The 20917-nt window shown below is 40.7% G+C and overlaps 2 protein-coding genes across 7 annotated transcripts in view; both read left to right on the plus strand.

The window, feature by feature from the left end:
• RB195_007125 (uncharacterized protein) overlaps positions 1-6011 on the plus strand; it is a gene marked incomplete at both ends in the record, with an annotated part of 45790 nt that extends 39779 nt beyond the window's left edge. For all 5 annotated transcript variants that reach the window (XM_064180585.1, XM_064180584.1, XM_064180586.1 and 2 more), the window contains one exon: positions 156-6011. In XM_064180585.1, coding sequence (XP_064037444.1) covers positions 156-6011 — 5856 coding nt within the window. The remainder of the gene's footprint in view (positions 1-155) is intronic.
• A 518-nt stretch (positions 6012-6529) lies between these two features.
• Positions 6530-20917, plus strand: part of RB195_007126 (uncharacterized protein) — a gene marked incomplete at both ends in the record, with an annotated part of 37433 nt that continues 23045 nt past the window's right edge. Inside the window, 31 exons of one of the 2 annotated variants that reach the window (XM_064180589.1) lie at positions 6530-6601; positions 6688-6837; positions 10919-11106; positions 11473-11605; positions 11672-11854; positions 11925-12019; positions 12134-12245; positions 12301-12434; positions 12522-12699; positions 12860-13036; positions 13089-13340; positions 13397-13509; positions 14884-15008; positions 15065-15182; positions 15258-15387; positions 15472-15576; positions 16653-16773; positions 16847-16998; positions 17087-17200; positions 17639-17757; positions 17827-17905; positions 18033-18188; positions 18427-18552; positions 18618-18724; positions 18782-18908; positions 19365-19439; positions 19724-19829; positions 19913-20049; positions 20415-20535; positions 20592-20665; positions 20733-20915. In XM_064180589.1, the coding sequence (XP_064037450.1) occupies positions 6530-6601; positions 6688-6837; positions 10919-11106; positions 11473-11605; positions 11672-11854; positions 11925-12019; positions 12134-12245; positions 12301-12434; positions 12522-12699; positions 12860-13036; positions 13089-13340; positions 13397-13509; positions 14884-15008; positions 15065-15182; positions 15258-15387; positions 15472-15576; positions 16653-16773; positions 16847-16998; positions 17087-17200; positions 17639-17757; positions 17827-17905; positions 18033-18188; positions 18427-18552; positions 18618-18724; positions 18782-18908; positions 19365-19439; positions 19724-19829; positions 19913-20049; positions 20415-20535; positions 20592-20665; positions 20733-20915 (4062 nt within the window). The remainder of the gene's footprint in view (positions 6602-6687; positions 6838-10918; positions 11107-11472; positions 11606-11671; positions 11855-11924; positions 12020-12133; positions 12246-12300; positions 12435-12521; positions 12700-12859; positions 13037-13088; positions 13341-13396; positions 13510-14883; positions 15009-15064; positions 15183-15257; positions 15388-15471; positions 15577-16652; positions 16774-16846; positions 16999-17086; positions 17201-17638; positions 17758-17826; positions 17906-18032; positions 18189-18426; positions 18553-18617; positions 18725-18781; positions 18909-19364; positions 19440-19723; positions 19830-19912; positions 20050-20414; positions 20536-20591; positions 20666-20732; positions 20916-20917) is intronic. The other variant, XM_064180590.1, reaches the window with a different exon arrangement.

Raw genomic sequence — 20917 nt, forward strand, 5'->3', positions numbered from 1 at the left:
TTTCATGCTTTCTACTTAGTCGCTTTTGAGTGAGCTTTTCGAGTGATTCCGAGTGAGTGCCCTAATCAACACGAATTAACAGTATCAATCCTCTCATTGCGCTCCTATCTAAGTCTGTCTTATTTTGGAAATGAACTTAGTGTAAATATTTGCAGATGCCTCCTCTCAACATTGTGCAAGGTAACCAAATGCATGAGGTGGTTGGTCAAGAGAATCCTGATGAATGGGAAGTGATGGGAGATCTACCCGATGTGGCGAAAATCACAGAACACGAGGATGAAATGCAAATGTATCAGGAGGAAACTGTCACTAAAACACAATTCTATGAAATGGAAGGCACCTTGCATAAGCAAACAGGAGAAATCCTCACATTCGTCGAGGCTGTTCGCCAGGGACTACTTGATCTCAGCGCTGGTGGTGGCCAATTCTTCGATATACATTCTGGTCGTATTAGTCTTGAGAAAGCCGTTGAGCTTGGGTACATTGATGGCACATTCAATGACGTTCTGAACACCCGTTACGGTATTCGACATCCAGAAACAAAGAGAGAATTAACACTTCTCGAAGCCATCCAGATAGGCTTGTACGATCCTGAAACTAGACACCTTTACGACATACACAGCGGTGAAATGCTTGAGCTCTACGACTGGGTTGCTAAGGGAATCCTCACAATGGAAACTCAAAGAAAGCTAGTCAAAATGGGCATTCTAAAGCTTCCCCCTATGGCGTTGCACAGCGCGATTGATCAGGGTGTCCTGAATACCGTTTCCGGACAATTCGTCGGCAAATATTCTCATGAGTCAATGCCAATTAGAGATGCGCTCTATCATGGCTACCTTCAACTTGTCTCTCTTCAACAAATACCTATGATCGCTATTACTCTCACTGATGCGATCAAAGAAGGATTCATTAATGCTAACAATGGTGAGTTCGTCGACAAGAACACCAAGGACACCTTCACTCTCAGAGAAGCATGTTCGAAGCAGCTAGGCCTTCTTAATCTTTACGTGCCCGAGGTTGTGAACACCGCGGAGAACACACGGTTGGACCTGAAAGACGCTATGCTGCGCAATGCAATCAATACTCGTAACGGAAACTTCACCGATCTTCAGACTAGGCGCTCACTATCTCTTCGTGAAGCTTATGCCGAAGGCTTAATTTCAAAGCCTTCGACATTGACTGAAATGCTGGAAAAAGATCTTATCGACTCCACCAATCATTTCATCGACCGTGGAACTAAACATAGACATACAATTCTTGAAGCTATAGCTGCTGGGCTTTTAGATGCTGAAGTTCGGCACATTGTTGATCCTGACGAGAAGGACGTAATTTCCATAGCAGAGGCGATGGAGAGAGGAATACTTGGCGCTGATGGAAAAATCATTCTCGAAAAACAGCAGAAGGAGTTCACTATTCCCGAAGCTGTTAGGGAAGGACTTCTTACGAAACGAGTTCGTCACAGTATCTTTGATGTCAGAGGCATACAGAATACACGCACAGGTCAAAGCATGAGTTTTAATGAAGCTTGCGAAGCTGGTGCGATCATTCCTAATGCTGAACGTGTTGTTGACCTTGCAACTCAGGAAAGCTTCCTCATATCCGATCAAAAGGCGACGTCAATTATAGATCAGACACTGCACGAGCTTCTTGTGAAGCCCGTTGGCATCAGGGATGATCGCGGTGACTACAGTCTGAACCTTGTGAGGGCAGTGTCGAAAGGCATTGTAGATCCTACCAAAGCCGTTTTCTTCAACAGAAATACCAAACACGAGATGTCTGCTCGTGAAGCCTACGATGCTGGTCTCGTAAGTCTTCGTGGAGCTATCCAAGTTGCTGCCTTGTTTGATGTGTCGCCCTCTCTTATAGCTCCGGTTAAAAAGGTTGAGCAGAAAAAACGCGTCAGTCGTCCGGGACAAACAGGATTCGAGCTAGCTACAGACCAAGTTAAAGTAACTCTTGCTGAGGCTATGAAACAAGGTCTGATAGATTCTCGAAATCAACGATTCCGACAAGGTGATATTGATATGAGTCTCGATGATGCTCTAAACCAAGGTCTCGTTGATCCATCTAGCGAATGGATTGTACCATCAAAGAGCAATGGCGTTGGACCGACAATTGAGGAGAAAACAACGGAATCCATCACTGAAACTGGCCAACAGCTAGCTCCTAAATACTATCCAGATAAGAATATTGAGGAGTCTGTAACAACTGTTAAGCGTGTTCGCACTACTGAGACGACTGCTCTTGGCGGTCCAGGTGGTGTCTCAGTTTACAGAGCAATCACTGGAGGCAAGGGAGCAATGGAGGTACCAGTAAATGGGTACCACATTTATGAGGCTGAGCGCAAAGGTATAATTGACCTCAGCTCTGGCAATATCACTTCACCCAATGTCGACCGAGCCATTTCCTTCGCTGACGGAATTGAACTAGGTGTTATTGACTCCTCTTCTATCTCTGTGAAAGATCCTAAAACTGGACGCCTTATCAACGTTAAGGAGGCTCTTGAAAAGAAAATCATAGCCACAGATGGATCCATTTCGCATCAAGGACGATCACTTACCATCGAAAAAGCAATTGAAGCTGGTCTTATTATAATCGATGCTGAAGCTGTTGTACCTGCTGGTGGTGGTTCCAAGAATATCATTCATATTCCATCTGGAGGAGGTCCCGTTATCAGTTTCCGTCCAGTTGGGGTGCCCGTGGTAGAAGAGGCGGAGCAGTCTTGGTCATTCGATTCTACCAAAGGTCTTCTTGTCGATCATCTTTCAGGCGAACGGCTTACCCTTGAACAAGCACTTCATTCGGGAAAAATAACGCCCGAAGATCTAGCCGTTCGTGATGCTCTCACCGGGCGAGAAATGTCATTTGTTGAAGCTGAAAAATGGGGTATCATAGATAAGAGAGGCTATTACCTTGACAAGATTGACAACAAACGGTTGTCCTTTACTGAAGCTGCTCAGCAGCATCGAATTTATCCAACGGGAGGTGTTCCCGATAACGCTGGCGATGCTGTGCACACATCTGTAAAAGTGCAAACTAGAACACAGGTTGCTAAGAAGGAAGCGACATCGACTGGCACTGCTCACGGTGAAAACACTCTTGGAAAAGCATTAAGCTTAGGATGGTACGACTCGAAGAGTGGTATGTTCACTCATCCGGATACAAACCGTCAAATGACTCTCAAAGAAGCAATAATTAAAGGCCTGTTCAATCCCTATGACACAACTGTCTTGGATAGAAGAAACAACAAAACGTTGTCTCTCTTGGAGGCCATTCAGGAAGGCATTGTTGATGATACCGCAGGTACAGTGCTGGATACTCAAACACAGAGGAAACACGATCTCAACTCCGCCCTTCAGGCGGGAATTCTTCAGGGAAAAAGATTTGGCGATTCCCTTGAGTCGGGTTTGTTTTCGGGTCGTCTTGATTTGGCCACAGGACACTATACACAACCTGGAGGAGCCCCACTACCACTCCATGAAGCCCTCAAAAAGAACTTGGTGGACCACAGTTCGGTTGTTGTTCGTGATCCCGCAAGCGGAGTCGAATATTCCTACAAGGAAGCGATTTCTCGTCGGATTGTAGATCCTGAACGTGGACTCATCCACAACCAACAGACCAATGAAGCGACAAGTTTTCCGCAAGCGCTCACTACTGGTCTGATAGCAGGAGCTGGCTCAACCTCTCGTCCTTCGCATAGTGCTCACAAAATTGTAGAACAAAAACTACAGCTGACACCGTTTGCTCCGAAACAAGTGCTGCCTTCAAGCAGGAATGGAAGTGACAGGCACGAGTATGTTGATCTCGGTGGTGGCAAGCAGGTTATGGTGAAGGTAGTACGGGGAGAAGGTGGTGTCGAAAAAGGAGAATATGTCGACCCTTCTACAGGTATGAAATTCACTATCCAGATGCATGGTGATCCATTCGTTACTGAAACTAAAACAACAGTGAAAAGCACTTCACAAGTGCAGTCTGTAGAGCTTGAGCCACATGCCGAATTTGTCGGTATCGACAGGATTAGGGACAAGAGAAATAATCGTACCATGTCACTGGAGGATGCAAAAAGAATGGGCTTAGCACGCGTGGATAAGAAAGGCAAGCAGATGACGAAAACCTACTCCGTTTTCCGATCCAACATCCAAAACGCGCTCAACAATGGCGTGCTTGATGCCCACATGGAGAAGATAAGTTTGGAGGACGCTATTCGTGCTGGAATTATTGACATTCGAGAGCTCAGCTACAGGAATCCCAAATCGGGCGAGTCGATCCCACTCACACAGGCGGCCAATATGGGATTGGTTGACGTCACCTTGGCAGAAACCCTGCCTAAGGGTGTATGCAATCCTGCTAACAACGAACGAATACCAATTAAAAGAGCAATCGAGTTAGGCATTGTAGACGCCCGAACAGGTGAAGTTCGTGATCCTCATACTCGTAAACGTCTAACTTGGCTTGACATAATCAAATCTGTTTATCAAGCTATCACTAGCGATGGGGTTTTCGATCCTACAAAAGGCCAACGTGTTCCTGTCACAAACGCCCTCAACGAGGGCTTGATAGACACAAAAAGTGGGAAATACCACAATCCCATAACATCGGAAGACATTGAATTGAAGGACGCAGTTGACCGAGGTCTCATTGACAGTGGTACTTACGATGCCATCACAAAACCCTTCCTTGAAGATTATAGGACACATCGTCACTTAAATCTTATTGATGCTGTTGAAGCAAAACTAGTTGATCCCAAAAACAAAACCATCCAACTTTCTCGGCAAAGCATCGTTCCTATTGCTAAAGCGGTGGAGGATGGACGAATTCCCAGTGAAATCGGTGAGAGACTCCGACAAATCGACAAGTTAAATTTCGCTGAGGCCTTGGGTAAGGGACTAATTGATGTGAGCTCAAATATCTTCACAGACCCAGACACCGGTCGTCAGATCACAATTGCTCAGGCTATTGAGCAGGGATACATCGATACTGGGAACGTAGAAGCTATGGAAGGCTCTGATGAGAAAAATCTTTGCAACATTCTCAATTCTGAGGAGTTTGACGAGAACTCAGGGCGGATTCGTGATAAGCGAACTAGTTTGCACCTCACCTTTAAAGATGCTGTTGAACGCGATGTGATAGACGGAGATTCGCTGCTTCACGATCTTGAGAGTGGGCAGACACTCACTCTCAAAGAAGCACTTTCCCGCAAGAAAATCGACAGTGATGGGAAATATATCGCTGGGAATCTTAAGATGACATTGAGGGATGCAGTAAAAGGAGGACTCATCGCACTGATTGCCTCGCCGATGCAGGCTGCACAAGCAGTCGCTGAAGCAGTGAAGCGAAGAGATGCGGAGGGGTACAAGTTCAAAATTGAGAATGTGGATGGAGGTCAACGAGGGAGTCGGACAAGCGTCCCTAAATTCCGAGAGGAAAGCAGTGTGATCCGATTAACTCCTCATAAACAAGAGCCTTCTCTTACCGTACGGATGCGACATTCTCAAACGAATATTGGAGACCGTGCCCGCAGCATAATTGACGACCCCTCTACTCTCGCAGATCTACAGCATGAATTCTTAGCAAATTTGGAAGCGAATCGGTTCGATACTGATGAAAAGGTTATCACTAATCCGTCTGGTGGTCAACGACTTTCAGTTCGTGAAGCCGCTGAGACTGGTCTTCTTGATGTGCTTACCGGTGAGATTGTGGTTCCTGATACTGGTCGGCGATATTCGATCCCCAAGGCAGTCCACCTTAATTATGTGCAGGGCGATGCTGCCAAGCGATTGATGGAATCATTAAATATGTCAATTGAAGAACTAAATCTCGCTCAGCAGCAGTCTGCACCTTCTCCCAGTGGTGAAGGTGGAGTAACCACAAGAACGTGGACAAAGACCGTAAACTGGCACGGACAACCATCCGAGCTTAGGAAGTCACGAACAGATCCTCTTGCCGCTTATACTACCTACTCGTCGAGCACCACTGAAAAAACTCATGACGCCCCGTCATGGGCTCGATAAGGAAGTACCCAGTTATTTTTTATTCAGCGCCATCTCAGAAACAGTCACTTATGTGTCCTTATATCCATATTCCACCTCAGAGTTTGAGTTTATTCAGATTTGCTAGTTGCGTTCTCTTGGAATAGAATCGATCCAACTTTCTCAATTCCCATAATATGTGATACTCTACCTTTTCACTTACAGGATTCACAATTGTATATGACCTTTCTACTGTGCCTTAAGGGATCGCTCAATCTAGTTTGTGTATATGTTTCTTGGTAAAAAAAATCACTGTTTAGACAGTATTCCACCACTGCCCATCAATTGTGTAGTTTGCTGTATGAATAATCATATGCATGCATATTCGGTTGTGTTTTGAATGAAAATTTAGCTATAAATTCTGGAGCTGCAGCGGTGCATGAGGGTTTGAAAAGATTGTTGTTAGGGTTGTGTACAGGTTTTTTTTTTTCTCTCGACTGAGAAGTTATTTTTTGTCCCATGAAGGCTAGCTGTTTGCATGGGCCCCTTATGACGACTGCATGAGCTTGGGTGTTGCAGTCTCTTGTCTGCTTTGCGAAAAAAAAAACGTTAATCGGCAGATGGTTAGGAAGGTTGAGCTGTTCGTATCCCACTCAATGTAGATAGAGTCGGTGATTTCCCCGTGTTCATTTAGGAAATGGTTTGTCCGACTGTTTAGGAAGAGGTCGCTCGTGAAGCAGCCGCTCGACAGAATGAACTGACCGATATCATACGGGAGTTGGGTAAATTCAAAGAAACAATTTACACACAACACCTTAGTTTTGAGCTCCGTCCAGATACAGCGAATTCGGCCCAGAATGACGTTCAGGTTTGTTTATTAATCAAAAGTTCAAGAATTATGCATACATGTATAAATCTGGAATTTATATATTTGTGTAAATTCGTTGCTTTGTCTGCAAAATGAAGGAAATGAACACTGGACATAGAAGCGAAGGTTTCCTGTGAAAGTTGCAGATCTGTGGCCTTACGTTGCGGAATGTCAGATGTTTTAAAATGTTCAAGATGTTTTAAAAAGAATCGACATCTAAAATTGCTTCCTCTACTAAATTTTCTCACCCATGAAAATCATTTCAGAAGGATTGGAAGATTACAGACTTAAAGTTTGGGTATTTGACCTAAATGTGAGAAACGATAGCCGCAACTATGGGAATACACAAATTGAGTAGTTTTTCCTGAAAACAGATGCATTTCTGATAGAGTTCTGTTGTTCTTTTCGAATATGTTTAGGTTTTCTAGTGTTTTGCAGTATACAGAAATATATCTTCGCAGAATATCGAACCTATACCCAGTCCCTATACAATTCTGACAATTTTCTTCCAAATTTCATCAATATGTACAACTAAATGGGAAAAAAACCCTTAATGTCTGGAGTTTGACCTTGGATACCATACGTCCGAACTTCATGTGCGCGGTAGTATACAATGCGAACTTTTTTATAAAAAGTCAAAAATTTCATAAAATGAAACTAAATTTGAATACGAGTGAAAAAGGTTCACCTTTTTTCTTCTCCGATTGTCTTGGATTAGATCCCCACCCACATATCAAGGAATAAGCGGCGTGCTATGTTATATTATGTTGCTACTGTAGCCACTTCAAAGTTAATATAACCATTTCTCACATATCCTAGCAGTTTCTGTGATTTTAATTGAGCCCTAAGGGACAGCTCCATGCCTAGATAAATTTATGCATATTTTTGTAATTTTTTTAAATGTATTTTCCCCTCGCGAACCTTCCCAGCTCAGTGTTGATTTATCATTTCTCATTCATGTATAATATTCTTTTTCTGGTAAAACCACGGAATTTCTCCTTTTTTATAACCCGCACGACCAATCTGGATTTTATTATACGCAGAGGCAGCATGCACACAGACGGCTCGAATGTGACTATTTCTCAAATTCTATAGATTTTGATGGAGTCATTTTTATGAGAACTAGTGATTTTTTTCTGCACTAGAGTGCATTAAGTTTGAAGGCAGCGTGATCTTTTAAATTTTCGCTATTGGATTCTTGTTTCTGTAGAAACCTTTGTATCATAGGCCGCAGAAGACCTTAGAGGATTCAGTTTACCCAACGACGAAACTCTACACTGTATGGGGAAAATAATGGAAGTGCATGAAGCGTATTCCATGATTGTAGTGAGGGTGTAATTTACTCTATCGAGTGCACGGAGGCCTCTTGTGTCCATTAATCCTCTGATTCGTGAATTTGTAGTGGATGTTTCGCGATTGTGCTGTCATTCCTGAAAAGTAGGTATTGAACTGAGTAGAACTAAGTATTTGTGGAGAAGGCGCAAAATCCGGGATTTTCGCTAGCGCTGCTCTTTAACAAGCGAGAAATGACAGCTCAGTTTTTGCTGCTGCTACATTTAGTCGATTTTTTAAATTGTAAATTTGTTCTCTTGGATGAATTTCTGCTAATGACATCGTGCGCCAGAAGCACGAGCAAATGTAGCAAAGCAGAAAGCAAAAGATCGATTAAAAAGCGATCCATTTTGAAGTTTTTAGAGATTTACCACAGCAATCTTCATGTCGGCGCATAGATTTCCTGAATATTACAAATATTTCGAAGGTTTTTTTTTTCTTGAGATTTGGGGAAGTTGATATTTCTGTAGACGGCGAGCCTAACTCTGTGTCTCCACTTTTTCCTTTCTTTTTCTACATTATTCTCTTTTGTTTCTGTATGACCGTAATGAAAACGCACTTGATTAACACTATTCGATGTCTGCACCAGATTCCTGTTTTGCCCTTAAAATCAAGTTTTTGCGCAATCGACTCTTCATGCGGGATACTTTTTTGCGCTTTATCACAAATTACTACGCAAGAACTTTGCAAGGACTCACAAATGCGAGTTTTGTTCTGGGTTTTTAAAGTATCTATTCATACAACACTAAATCTTCTGCCGCTGTTGATTTTAAGGAGAACAGATTTATAAATAACTCACTTCATCATCACATTTGCGCTAGAAGCAGAGTTCATTGCTTTTGCACTCAGGAACTTTCTTTCCTAGGAAACTGTACCGTAATATTACGTAATGGGAATTGTGAATGAAATCGACCATAAAGTTGAAGTTTAAGTTAAAGTTTCTGGCGTTAATCAATCCGCTTGGGATGCGCCCCCACGTTCACTTCAATTCAGAATCGTTTGAGGTTTACGAACGTGTATCTGGCCTATATAATGACTTGCGGTGGCTAGCCGATGTGTCAAGTCAGTGTTTTTATCCTCCCAGACAAGTCTGGTACCAATTTATCGACCCCGGAGGGATGAAAGGCTTGGTGAGTACTAGGGCGGATTCGAACCTCCGATCGATCGTGCAGGCGGAACCTCTAACCGCTACAACACACCCGCCCAAACCGACCATATTGTGGTGCAATTGTGATAAGCCACGGTTCTCTTTTGCTGCGAGTAATTTTCGATACAAAACTGAACTGGTTGCGAGAAAAGCTTCAGGAACTATTGGAACTGCAGTGTCTGGAAATTGTACTGCTCCGAAATAAATATCTTTTAGGTCCACCGGGGTAAAAAAAAGTACAGTAGGAGACAGCGAAATAAAAGTGTTTTCCAGCCTTTTGTATGATTCTTCTTGATGAATTACATAGTCAAATGTTAAAAATTTCTTTTATCTATCTGTACTTCAGGGTTGGTTAGGTATCCAGAAAAAAAAACCCGTGATGAATAGTAATGCTGGTTTCTGTTGCTGTTGACCAAAATCAAATAGCTCATATTTGTTTTCTAAACTTAGATGCGAGATCTTTTCTAAGATTTCTTTGAAAAGAAATTTCAATTTTTCTGTATGTTTGCATTTTATATGCGTAGATCCCAGGTTAAAGCAGGTTAACGTCTTGTTTAGAAGATAGGTGATTTTATTTAAAGTATCACTTACTAGTTATCTGTGTTACAGCATGCGAAGGCATAGTATCTTATTGGGATAGTGCACCGTATTATCATATAGAACGGGAATTGTGGATAAAATAAGCAAAATTATGGCGTAATTGTGATAAGCTACGGTTTTCTTCTGCTGCAAGTAATTTTTACTACAAAACTGAATTGTTTACGGAAAAGATTCTGTCTCTGCTGGAAACACACATTTCTCTTGCAGAGCGACTAGTTTCAAAATTATAACCTGTTGAGACGGCGTGTAGCTTTCGGAAGAAAACAACACTACACCGGTTGTGATACACGGCGCGTATTAGTCATATTTTTATGTTGAATAGTAGTAATAATTAAATTAAATTAAATTAAATTGATAATAGTAATAATAATGAGCCCACGAGAACGCATTCATGGATCTAAAATCCTCTCATTCCAATGGGATGTACAAAAATGATTAGAGGAACGTAGCGCATCACAAGAAAGCAGTTGTACTTCATTTGCAAGTGCGAAAGCAACTGTGGCTTAGATTTTCGCTGTTTGTTACTTTTCTTCAAATGGTAAGTGGTTTCGCTTTTGTGATTTGGAAGAAGTGGATTCTAGAAAAAATTGCAAGATTTTTTTTTTTCAAAAAATCAAAAGAAAGAAATCAAAACGACCGAGAAAATATTTATTCTTAAATATGTTTTCAGACAAATACGCTTCTATTCCAGAAACAAGATTGTTCACATCTAAATGGAACACTACAATAAGATATCATTTGTAAATTATCTATCTTAATAAGTTTTAGATACTACTAGGGCAGAATTAGGTGCAGATGCGGTCAATTTTTCTCCGAATAGTGCGTAGCTCCTGCTGCTCCTGCTCCTTATTGTTCCGTTTTGAGTGCGACTCATTTCATTTTTTCAACGACATATTTTAGCGACTTTATATGTGCTGAGGAAAAGAGTACCTGTGCCATATGTAAAGCATAGCGGATGTTTTGTTAAATAACTCATATCCAGAAATTTTCTCCGTATTTCAGAATCTAAAGAAATCGCTGGATGATTGGCGAGATCAAATAAAAGAACGACTAGAAGCTGTGGATGCACTATGTCACGAATCAGCTGGATCTCTTTCGCCTGATCAGTACATACTTCTGTGCGAGAAGAAAGATCAACTCACTGCCGATTACGATAATGTCGTTCGTACTGTTGAAAATATCTATGGAAGGTGAGGAAGAGGATATTTGTTTTGGGTATCACTTAGAACTACCATTTAATTAATTTCCGTTACTATTTATACGACTTATTAGGTACTTTTTTCAAGATTTGATAGGTTCTAATTATTAGCTCTTCTGATCTGTGCTTCTTTTCTATCGTTTCACTAGAATTAAATATACCTATCGATCAATATCCCTCCTGAACTTGATTTACGCCATCCCTAATTTGTTATTCGTATTCGTGCAGCCGAATAATCTCGGATTGATCTTTATCTGCCCAGCGCGCATACTGTTGTTATAATATCTACAAACCATGCTATAGTGTACTGAATATCGTTTAACACTCGTTGCACTTTCTCATTTTCTCGCATTTTTAGGTTGGACGTACTGGCAGCTCTTCTGATCGAATTCTCCTCGAAGACATCATCTTTACAGTCGTGGATGACCCACCAAACGAGAGTTATTGCCTCGATTCGTGAGCGTTCCGCAGATCCTCAGCACCTTTCTGAGGTTTCCATTCTTCTCGAAACAATTCCTTTACTCCTTCGTTTCGCCGTACTGTAAGATCCTTTTAAGGCACGACACGAAGCAAAAGTTCTACTTGAAGAAGTTGCTCGTGAAGAAAACAGTCTTAAAGCTGTTGGTGCCCTTTTGCTTAAAATTGAGCAGGAAGTTCAATCTCTGTACGAGTCAGTGCCGGAAGCTTCTACTCGCGGAATTCACTCCACGGAGATTCGAAACACTTTTTATCGTGTTGAAGTGCGGTTTGGTTTTTTAATCGAGAGAAAACCTTGTACCTTCTCCATCTGAATTCGTTTGCGCTTTTCAGGATGATTTCTCCGCACTACAGAAGCAATGCTCGGATTTGGTACAGTTCCAGAATCGTCTTGGCTCCCTTGGAAACGAGCTTTATGAGCATTTGCGGTGAGAATCTGCTTCAACGCTTAGTAGTATTTTCTGTTTTTTTTTCATTTTTTTTAAATTTTTCTTCTAAAATATCTCCTGAAGTTGAATGCAACCTTAGGTTCATTTATTTAGAAGGGTAGACGAATGGTTTTCAAATATTGAAGACGCTCTTGTAAAGGTTGATCGAGGTTCGGATATGAGCGTGGAGCAGAAACTTTCCGCCCTTGAGGACTTGAATCATCAAGTAGGATGTGGTTTTATTAGAAAGGGGTATTTCAACAAACTTCATATAATTTTAGGTTGTGGATGGAAATCTACGCTTCGATCAGGTAGATCAGTCATCTCGACGCCTTCTAAGTGCTTTAGATGGATTAAATGCGCACAGTGAAGTTACAAACCGCCATGAAATGGAAGCAGCAGAACGAAAACGACGGTTCGTCTTCCTTTTTTGAATCTGTGTCGTGCAAAACTCCGAGAGAACGGTGGAAACAAACAGGAGGTTCACCGGGATCTTTTACAGACAAGAGAATCTAATGGAGCGAATCCAGGAGGCTTTCAACTATGCTACCGCTCAGAAGGCTGCAAACGAAGGTGTACGTAATGCGGTGCTCGACCTCTACCCTTGGATTGAAGATTTTGAAAATCGTTCTCGAACATCCAGAGATGTACCCCTAGAGGAAGACGCTCTGCAACAATTGGTATGTACTGTTCCAAACATGATTTGATAATTTCCAAATGTAATAGCATAGTTCAAATTTTTAAAATATTATTTTTTAGTTTTTAAATCTTTTGAGTCTTTTTTAACAGAGCATAATTTTTCGTTCTCTAAAACATCATGTTTTATCGGTTTACCTTCAGAAACGTGAAGTACAGCTGCTGCGGATGGATCTCGACAGCCGACTTGCACTAACTAAAGATCTTGAGAGTGATCTGAAAAAAATATCGGCATCAAATCCTCCGGAATGGGTGGATGTCGCTGAAGATAAGCTCAACGGAGCCGTTCACCGTCTTCAGCGTAATAGTACCGAGCTGAGGGTAATGCTATAGGCGGATGGTTTTAATTTGAAACTAAAATTGTTTTTTCTAGGGTTTCTCGGACAATGTGAATGACGCTCTTGAGGGCGTTGTAGAACTGAAATCAAGAGGAGCGTCATTGAGCCGCTCTTGTGACGCGATTTCTTCAAATTTGAGAGCAACGAACACTCGTGACTTGCCGCGTTTGCAAGAGATAGCAGCAGAACTTGACTCGATGAACTCCCAACTTATGGATATGAGAAGAACCGCAGAGAATATCAAGCGGATACCAAACGTTACAGAAACGGAAGCAGTGGATGCTTACGTAAGATCTTGTTTCGGGATTTGTTCAAGTACGCACCTCTTATCCGCTGTTTTTAGATCAATGGAGTCGATAGCAAAGTTGTTGCTTTGGCTAGTGAACATGAAGCGAAACAGTCGGTTCAGGCACAAGTTGGACGTTTAGAAAGCGAATTTGAGGACGCCAAACAAAGGTGAGTGGCACTCGTTTTTTTTTATCTTTCCTCCGCTTTTTTTCTTCAATTCGACCATGTGTATCGATGAGTTCGCTGCATTGCTAACTTTTTACATGCTTCTTTCTCATCAGTAATTATCTCCTTCTCACTGTTCTCACTGTTCACTCCTTTCTGAAAACTTTTAATGTCTTTTTGATGACTTCAAGTAGCAAGTTCTTTCGAAGATTACAACAAAATCTTTTGCAATGTACTGTTTCATCTACACTTCCGAAGACAGATTCTTCGGATTCACTTATTTATGCCCAGGCAGAAACTTACAATGTCTGGTCAGCGTTGTTCTTTCCTCTTTTTTTGTCAACTCAAGATGAGAACATGGGAATCGCGATTGAGCGCTTGGCTTTTGTATCATTCCAAAGAGTTTTTCTCTCAAAAAAGAAAGAAACGATTTATTTTTTTCTGTTCCTCTCATTTTATTGCTGCCGTGAGCTTGCCGTTAAACTAGGAAAGATTTGTGCTAGCTCCATGCAAGTCCATATCTTTTACCAGGAGGAAATTTCTGAAGTTTCAGAAGATAGCTCTAAGAATGAAGCGATTCAGAGCAGTTTCTCATCTTAACATTTTAGTGAAAAATCCAAAATACGGCAGCATATGCCGAGAGTCCGCTTCGATAGTTACGGTTCATCTAATGTATTGCTCTCGAATTAGTTTGAAAATGTTAGATTCGACCGATTTTAAATCTAAACTTTGTGCTTATTTTCTTTAAATTTTGTTTTATTTTCGCTTTCCTATTTTACTTAATTGCTTGTTTTTTTTACATTGTTTAGGTTTTGTTTTAATTGTAATTAGTTAGTTAATAGTTTTTTTTTATTGTGGACAATCCGCTTCAAGTATGCAAGCCCCTCTCCCTCCCTTCGCTTTTGTCCAAATACAGAATTTCAGAAAACTGAGTCTTTATTAAGTAACTAAGAGTGTTTAGAGCCATCGTTCCACTTTCCATTTTGTGAAAATAACCTTCAAGACAAAATGATTTACGTGCCTTCACCAAATGAGGAGGAGTTTCGCTAACTTTAGCTGTGAAGTTGCTGGCGAATGTGTGTGATGTCTGGGCTATAGATGATTTATTTGTTGGATGCAATTTGACAACGTTTGCATATTTACGTCTTCACATGATTTACTGTTCAAATACAATATTTTATGATTTATTTTTGTTCATTTTCTTTTACTTTTTTTCGCTTTACGTTTCACTTGTAATTTTTATGAATTCATTCCCGAATGTTTCGTACTCCATAGTCATGATGTTATAACTCTTTGACCAATTCCAGTAAGGTCCTGCATTGTCCTAAGAACTATCTTATTAATCCTTATCAATTTTAATTTTGATTCTCGTTTCAGATTGAGTGACTGGCTAAACCAATTCGATGCGCATTTTAATAATCTTGGACCTATTTCTATTGATTGTGAGAGACTTGTTGAGCAAAGGAACGATCTTCATCCCCTCATAGAGAAACACAAAGAAGGTGAGAAGTGTCTTATTCTACATATTTACAAATCCTATAACGTAAATGCTTTCTAGGATTTGCATTAGTACAAGAACTCGATTCTGTTGCATCACGACTAGACGATAGTGAGGGCATTGGTGCAGGCACCAGAATGAGTGCAGTCCCTCGGATTGCTATGGATTTCATGACTAGGTTGGTCTTATAATTGAGAGCAAAGAGCGAGGGTACATACATTCCTAGCAGTGTCAGCCCACGTTTTCATCTCAGGTACAACGCCCAAGCTGATGCGTTGAAAAATCGTCTGGAAGGGATAAATGCAATGGAAAATAAAGCGACAGCGTTACTTACGGCAGAAGAAGAGCTACGCTCATGGATTTCAGCGCAAAACAAGAATCTGGTATGTGGTGGAGAAGAAAAAACTATGAATTTTAAACAGTTTCATTGTAAGTTTTGTATAATAATACCATGGATAATTTTACAGTCTGAATACGGTGTACCAACCACTGCCGATGCAGTGCAGACTTTGCAAACCGCTCTACATCGATTATACAAGAGCAGAAAAGCGGAACAACGACGTCTTGACGATGTGAGTTTCGATCTTAGAAAATTTCTCCCGAAAAAAGGAGTAATCTCGCTCTTATACTATTCCTTCGTTTTATTTCTATTCTTTTTTCCTCTCCTTTCTTTTTTTAACATTCTTTTGAGTCTTCAATTACATGTTCTGGTATTTGTTAAATAAATCAAAAAAATGAACCTATATATAAACTCAAACTAGAAATTATTGGAATAGAACCAGATATGAGTTATGTGCTCTATGCAGCCATCTTTTATAAGGTAACCGTCCATTATCAACGCCAGAGCTAGCATCCCCTATATTAACTACTAACTGACTCAAATCCGGACCAGAGTACAAATCTTCCTTTTTAAAAAATGGCCCTCTTTCAACTTCTAATGGATATATTTATCGCAAAAGTTCAAGCTCTCCCTCACGTTTTTCCGATTTGAAAAAAAAACCTTCTCTTCCTGATGTTTGATTAATGGTATCTGCTTGTACTAGTACTGTCTACGTTTTGTACGAAACCTTATCAGCATCCGAAAATTATTTTACTTCCAAAAAGTTCCATTTTTAATGTAATTTTAGTAATAGAATATAATAGCAGTAAAATAAAATGGCTATTTGGTAAGAACTGGATTATTTTATTTATTAAACGGATTTACGAAAATGATTTTTGAAGATGTCCATATTTTTGGCTGTAATTACAATTTGCCTTATAACGAAAAATGGCAGAGTATAATGGCAGTGATAGGTCTGAAGAAATTTGGTTTGGAAATTAAATTAATTAAATTGCTCATAAATTTTGTTCACCTTGTCATAGTTATCGGACGAACCACATTCGTACATCTGGAATAACTCAGCCGTGTGATAAAAACGTAGGCTAGGACATATGTGTATGAATTCTTCTTATCCCTGCTGTAACCGATAGTGAAATAAAATGCTCCTATAGGGAATTGTTCTGGACTTTGTTCATAACCTGTTTTATGTAACTATTTTATGCATTTTTATTCCTGTTTCTTCATATTTATTTTATTTTTCTATTTTTCTTTTTAATTTCATTTTTCTGATTACCATATATTGACTGCATAAAAGTCTATCTCTGTTAGATCCGATTACGTGGACGTGAACTAGCTGGTGAGGCTTCACTTCCCGGTGAAGCTCAACAGGTGTTCGATCGTAGCCGAGCGCTCTCGGATGAATGGGATCAGCTTTGTGATCGAATGGAAGGTCACTTTTATTTTTGCTTTATGCTTTTTTTTACACTATCTTCTGTTGATAATTACCAATGTTTTTATTTCAGCAATGCGTGATCGACTTGCGCAAATTGAGAAATTAATAGACGGTTGTGCAGGCGTTGAAAAATGGTTAGCATCGAAACATCGTATGCTGGCAGCTATTGGAGTGCCTAACACAGACGCTGCTATTGCAAACACCCAGCTGGAACAAATTCAGGTCCTCGCTAGAAAATGTTTTTTTCTCAAGTCTTTGCTAGAAAATACGTTTCTTCTTCTTCTACCAGCAATGAATATGTGATTTGTAGATCATCAAAGCTGAGATGGATGGCGAGCGGCCAAGTTGGTCAAAATTAAACGAACTCTCTCAGACTTTGTCTACAGAATCCACTGTAGACAAAGATGGCGCCTTTTCATCTACGGTAGGCGGTATACGTTGGATTTCTCCTTAGAAGTAACAGGCAACCAAACAGAAATAAAAATAAAAATAGTGAAGTAAACGAATGTAACGTTATGAAATATTGTTTGAGCCCTTAGTTCAAAACGTAGAAGGATCTTGATAAGGCGCACACAACTCATCGAACTTAGTGATGCAGTTTTCGTAACTATTGATACTTAGACTTTGGCTATAATTCAAGATGGTTCCAATTTTTTTGTTGGCTTTTATGTCGGGCCCGCATGACACGACCGTGACGGTTAACATGGGATAATTTATTTTGAATTAAAGAATTCCGATTCCTCTTTTTTTGCACCCACATAACTCCCCAGAATTCGAAAAAAAAAATCCAGTCCACTTCACTGTTTTAACCTTCTTTTTTGCCTTTATTGGTATTACTTTCGCGGCATTGGCTTCCTTTCAGCTGGAGAACATCAACTCCCGTTGGAATGACTTTGAGAAAGAGTTGGACGAGAGACAACGAAACATTCAACGTGCGTCAAGTTTAGGAGCAGAGATCAAAGCTTTGCAAAAAGATGTCATGTATGTTATTACTGTCATAACTGTGAAGTTTTGCTTTACTTCGAAATAAAATGAAAGTCTGAGTTTCAGAAATGACTTAGCTGTTCAAGAAGCGGATATTGAAAAATTTGGAAATATGCCGCCTTCGGAAGTGGAACTGCGACTCAACGTATGTATAAATGCATTCATATATTCAAATGTAAATAAAATATAAAACAAGTAGTCAGTAAAATAATAGTATAATATAACATTAAATATAAACGTGCCATAACCACCAATTCTTTTCAACATTTCAGGAGTTATCTGTCATTAAATCACAACTGGATGACTTAAACAACAAAATTGACCACATGTCGGATCTGGTCAGCTCTTCCGGGGAGGTGGAAATTGATTCAGTGAATAGAGGCGACTTACAGGATCAGATGACCGGATTGAGGAAAAAGATTGCAGAGGTGGGTTTGCAGACCTACACGCGTTGTTGGATTTCTCAGCCGAATGCCCGCGATACGTCATCCTGAATTGGGAGAGGAAGCAGCCGGAAGAGGGATTGTACGTAAAACAGAGAAAGCGCATGCATTGCGCGACGGACGCATCGTGGTCATCCGGTTGATGAAATTTGTAGCCTGTTGTGTGTTTAACGGAGATTTATTTATTTTATAAAGGGGATTCTTAAAAAAAAGTTAATTTTAGATGAGTAAAAAGCTCGACTACATCAAGAACGCGGCGCTTTCATCAAGAAACGAAGGAGATGAAATCGAAAAGAAACTAGAAGCCTTACTTGATCTGGCGCTAGAAGCGAAATCTGAAATGGATCATGTTTGTTTGGCGAGAGATTTAAGTTCTAATCGACAAGTACAAGACTCATGTTAACTCGGTTTCAGGCCGCTCCTATATCAGCTGATCCGAACCGTCTACAGGAACATGCTGATACAACTAACTCGTTGTTGAGGAAAATTTCTGATGTGGAAGGAGATTTTCCTTACGTTCGGTGTGTTTCACTTATTGAATCAGCGATGGGCGTTGATATATGACCGAATTGCTTCAGGGCTGTGGTCACGGAACGTTTAAAGAAGGTTCCTGACGACGAATTACAGTCAAAGCTTCAACTTCTTTCAACAAATTGGAATACAGCTGTCGGAGCTGTTAAGGAAAGGAGTGAAGTTGTAGCTAAAGTGCGTTAAAGCAGCATTGTAGCAGATATGTGAACTCATTTTTCTCTCCAAAAAAAAATTAATCACATGGGATCTCAAAATTTTGTGATTGTGAAAATTAAAAACAGCTACTAATTCCTAATTCTAGAAGAAAAAATTCTTAATATTTTTTCAGTTACGCGACCTATCAATCATATAGGACGATTATCCTAGGTAACTCTGTTCGAATGCGTGCAAGTTTTTGCATGTTGACCTTTTTATTGAGTAGTTGTAACGTGGATGTGTTGAATAATCTCGGATCTCTACTGTCCCTGCTATCTTTGCTGTTCATTTTTTTTAATGTGAGAAAAATGTGGTGAACCCAAATTTTCTTATTCTAATTAATTCTAACTAATTCGAAAGTAGAAGAAATAGTGGAATAAATGGGATTTTACGTCTGTCTCCGCTTTCCATTTCAATCGGTTTTATCGATTGCAGGTTCTTGATTTGATTCAACAATTTGGTGATCTGGAGAACTCCCTTCGCACTGATTTGAAGAAGGACGAGGATGAGGTAAACATTATTAGTACGGTTTTATTCAAGTCAAGCTATAGTAGGGGTTGAAACGACATGAAGCTCAGCACAGTTGCGTAAGCGGTTGCGTTCGAAGAGGTGCGATGGAGCTAGCGGTTGGATCGAGGTGGGACCATTGCGAGATGCAGCGATGAGTGATGCCAGTAATGGTCCCCCATCGATCCTAACCGCTACGCTCCACCGCACCGCGTCCAGTGCAGCCGCTTACGCAACCGTACCGATCTTCATGTCGTGTGGACCCTACCGTACCAACATTGTTCTAGTTGGCGAGTGCAATTGCGGAAGACGACCATGCAGCAACTCACGGTGTACTGAAAGCAATTATGGGCATGTCCGGCCGACGAATAGCCGATGCCGTTACTCTTGGAGGTACAGAAGTTGTCGTCGTGACATATTGGTTAAAATGAGGTGAACCAAACCACCGGTAATGATTTCGATGAATTCTTTTTCAGCATTAGCTTCTCGTATCAGTGCTTCTGCACCCGGCCCAGATGCGAATAAATTCCATCGAAGCGCAGAAAACTTTACGGATGATTGCAACAGCCTCTCGAAGAAGATCAATTCGGCCATTGAGTCTGCTCAGCGCAAGGTTAGCCGCTCACTAACAAATTTTGTTTTTGGAATTAAGCAGTGAATACTCACCATGCTTGTCAGTTCTGAAACTGGCTAAAATTTGTATTTTCTGGAATCGTCGAGCTATTTAGTTTGTCACAGCACACATATCACAAGGTCATCGGAACAACAATTTTGTGGTAATGACATGGTACGAACTGCATCCTGTTCAGTTGTACAATGTTCTATTTGCTATCTTCCATTCAATTCTTTATTAATTCTCGTCGTCTGATGTATAAACTGTCATTTGCAGTTTCACTTGCAACCATTCGAATTAATTTGATTCGAAGAAATTGCAAAAGGCGTTGGAATGTGTTCACTTACTAACTCTCCAGTTTGTAGGTAGATCTTGGTGAGAAGTTCAACCGCCTTGCCGACGAAGCACGTCACGTAGCCGATGAGGAAAAACGTGCGGTTGAGTCAGGCATAGCTGAATTGAACACTCCTGAGAAAGTGGCAGCAAGTAAGTGCCTACTATTTAATTTAGTACGACTCTTTTCACTGAACATATTCCTTCAGGATTGGCCGAGATTCGTGGTTTCTGGAATCGTTCCCAGCGTGAATTAAGGGTTTGCCAGGATGAACTAAAGAAGGTATGGATGATGGCAGCATATTGATGCCAATGCGTGCGAAGTCGCCAAAATATAAACTATTCTGCAGAGCGCGACACCGGAAAAAAGTGCAGTTAACGACGAGATTTTGGCTCAACTCAGCAACGATTTTGCTGCGCTTGGAACTCAACTCAGTGAATTGTCGGCAGCTCTCGAAACCAAAAAAGAGGATATGGAGAAGTTGTCCGAAAAGAGTGCACAAATCAAGAACGACACGAACTCCTTATTCATGGT

The sequence above is a fragment of the Necator americanus genome, chromosome I (assembly GCF_031761385.1).
Source record: "Necator americanus strain Aroian chromosome I, whole genome shotgun sequence".
NCBI classification, from domain to species: domain Eukaryota; kingdom Metazoa; phylum Nematoda; class Chromadorea; order Rhabditida; family Ancylostomatidae; genus Necator; species Necator americanus.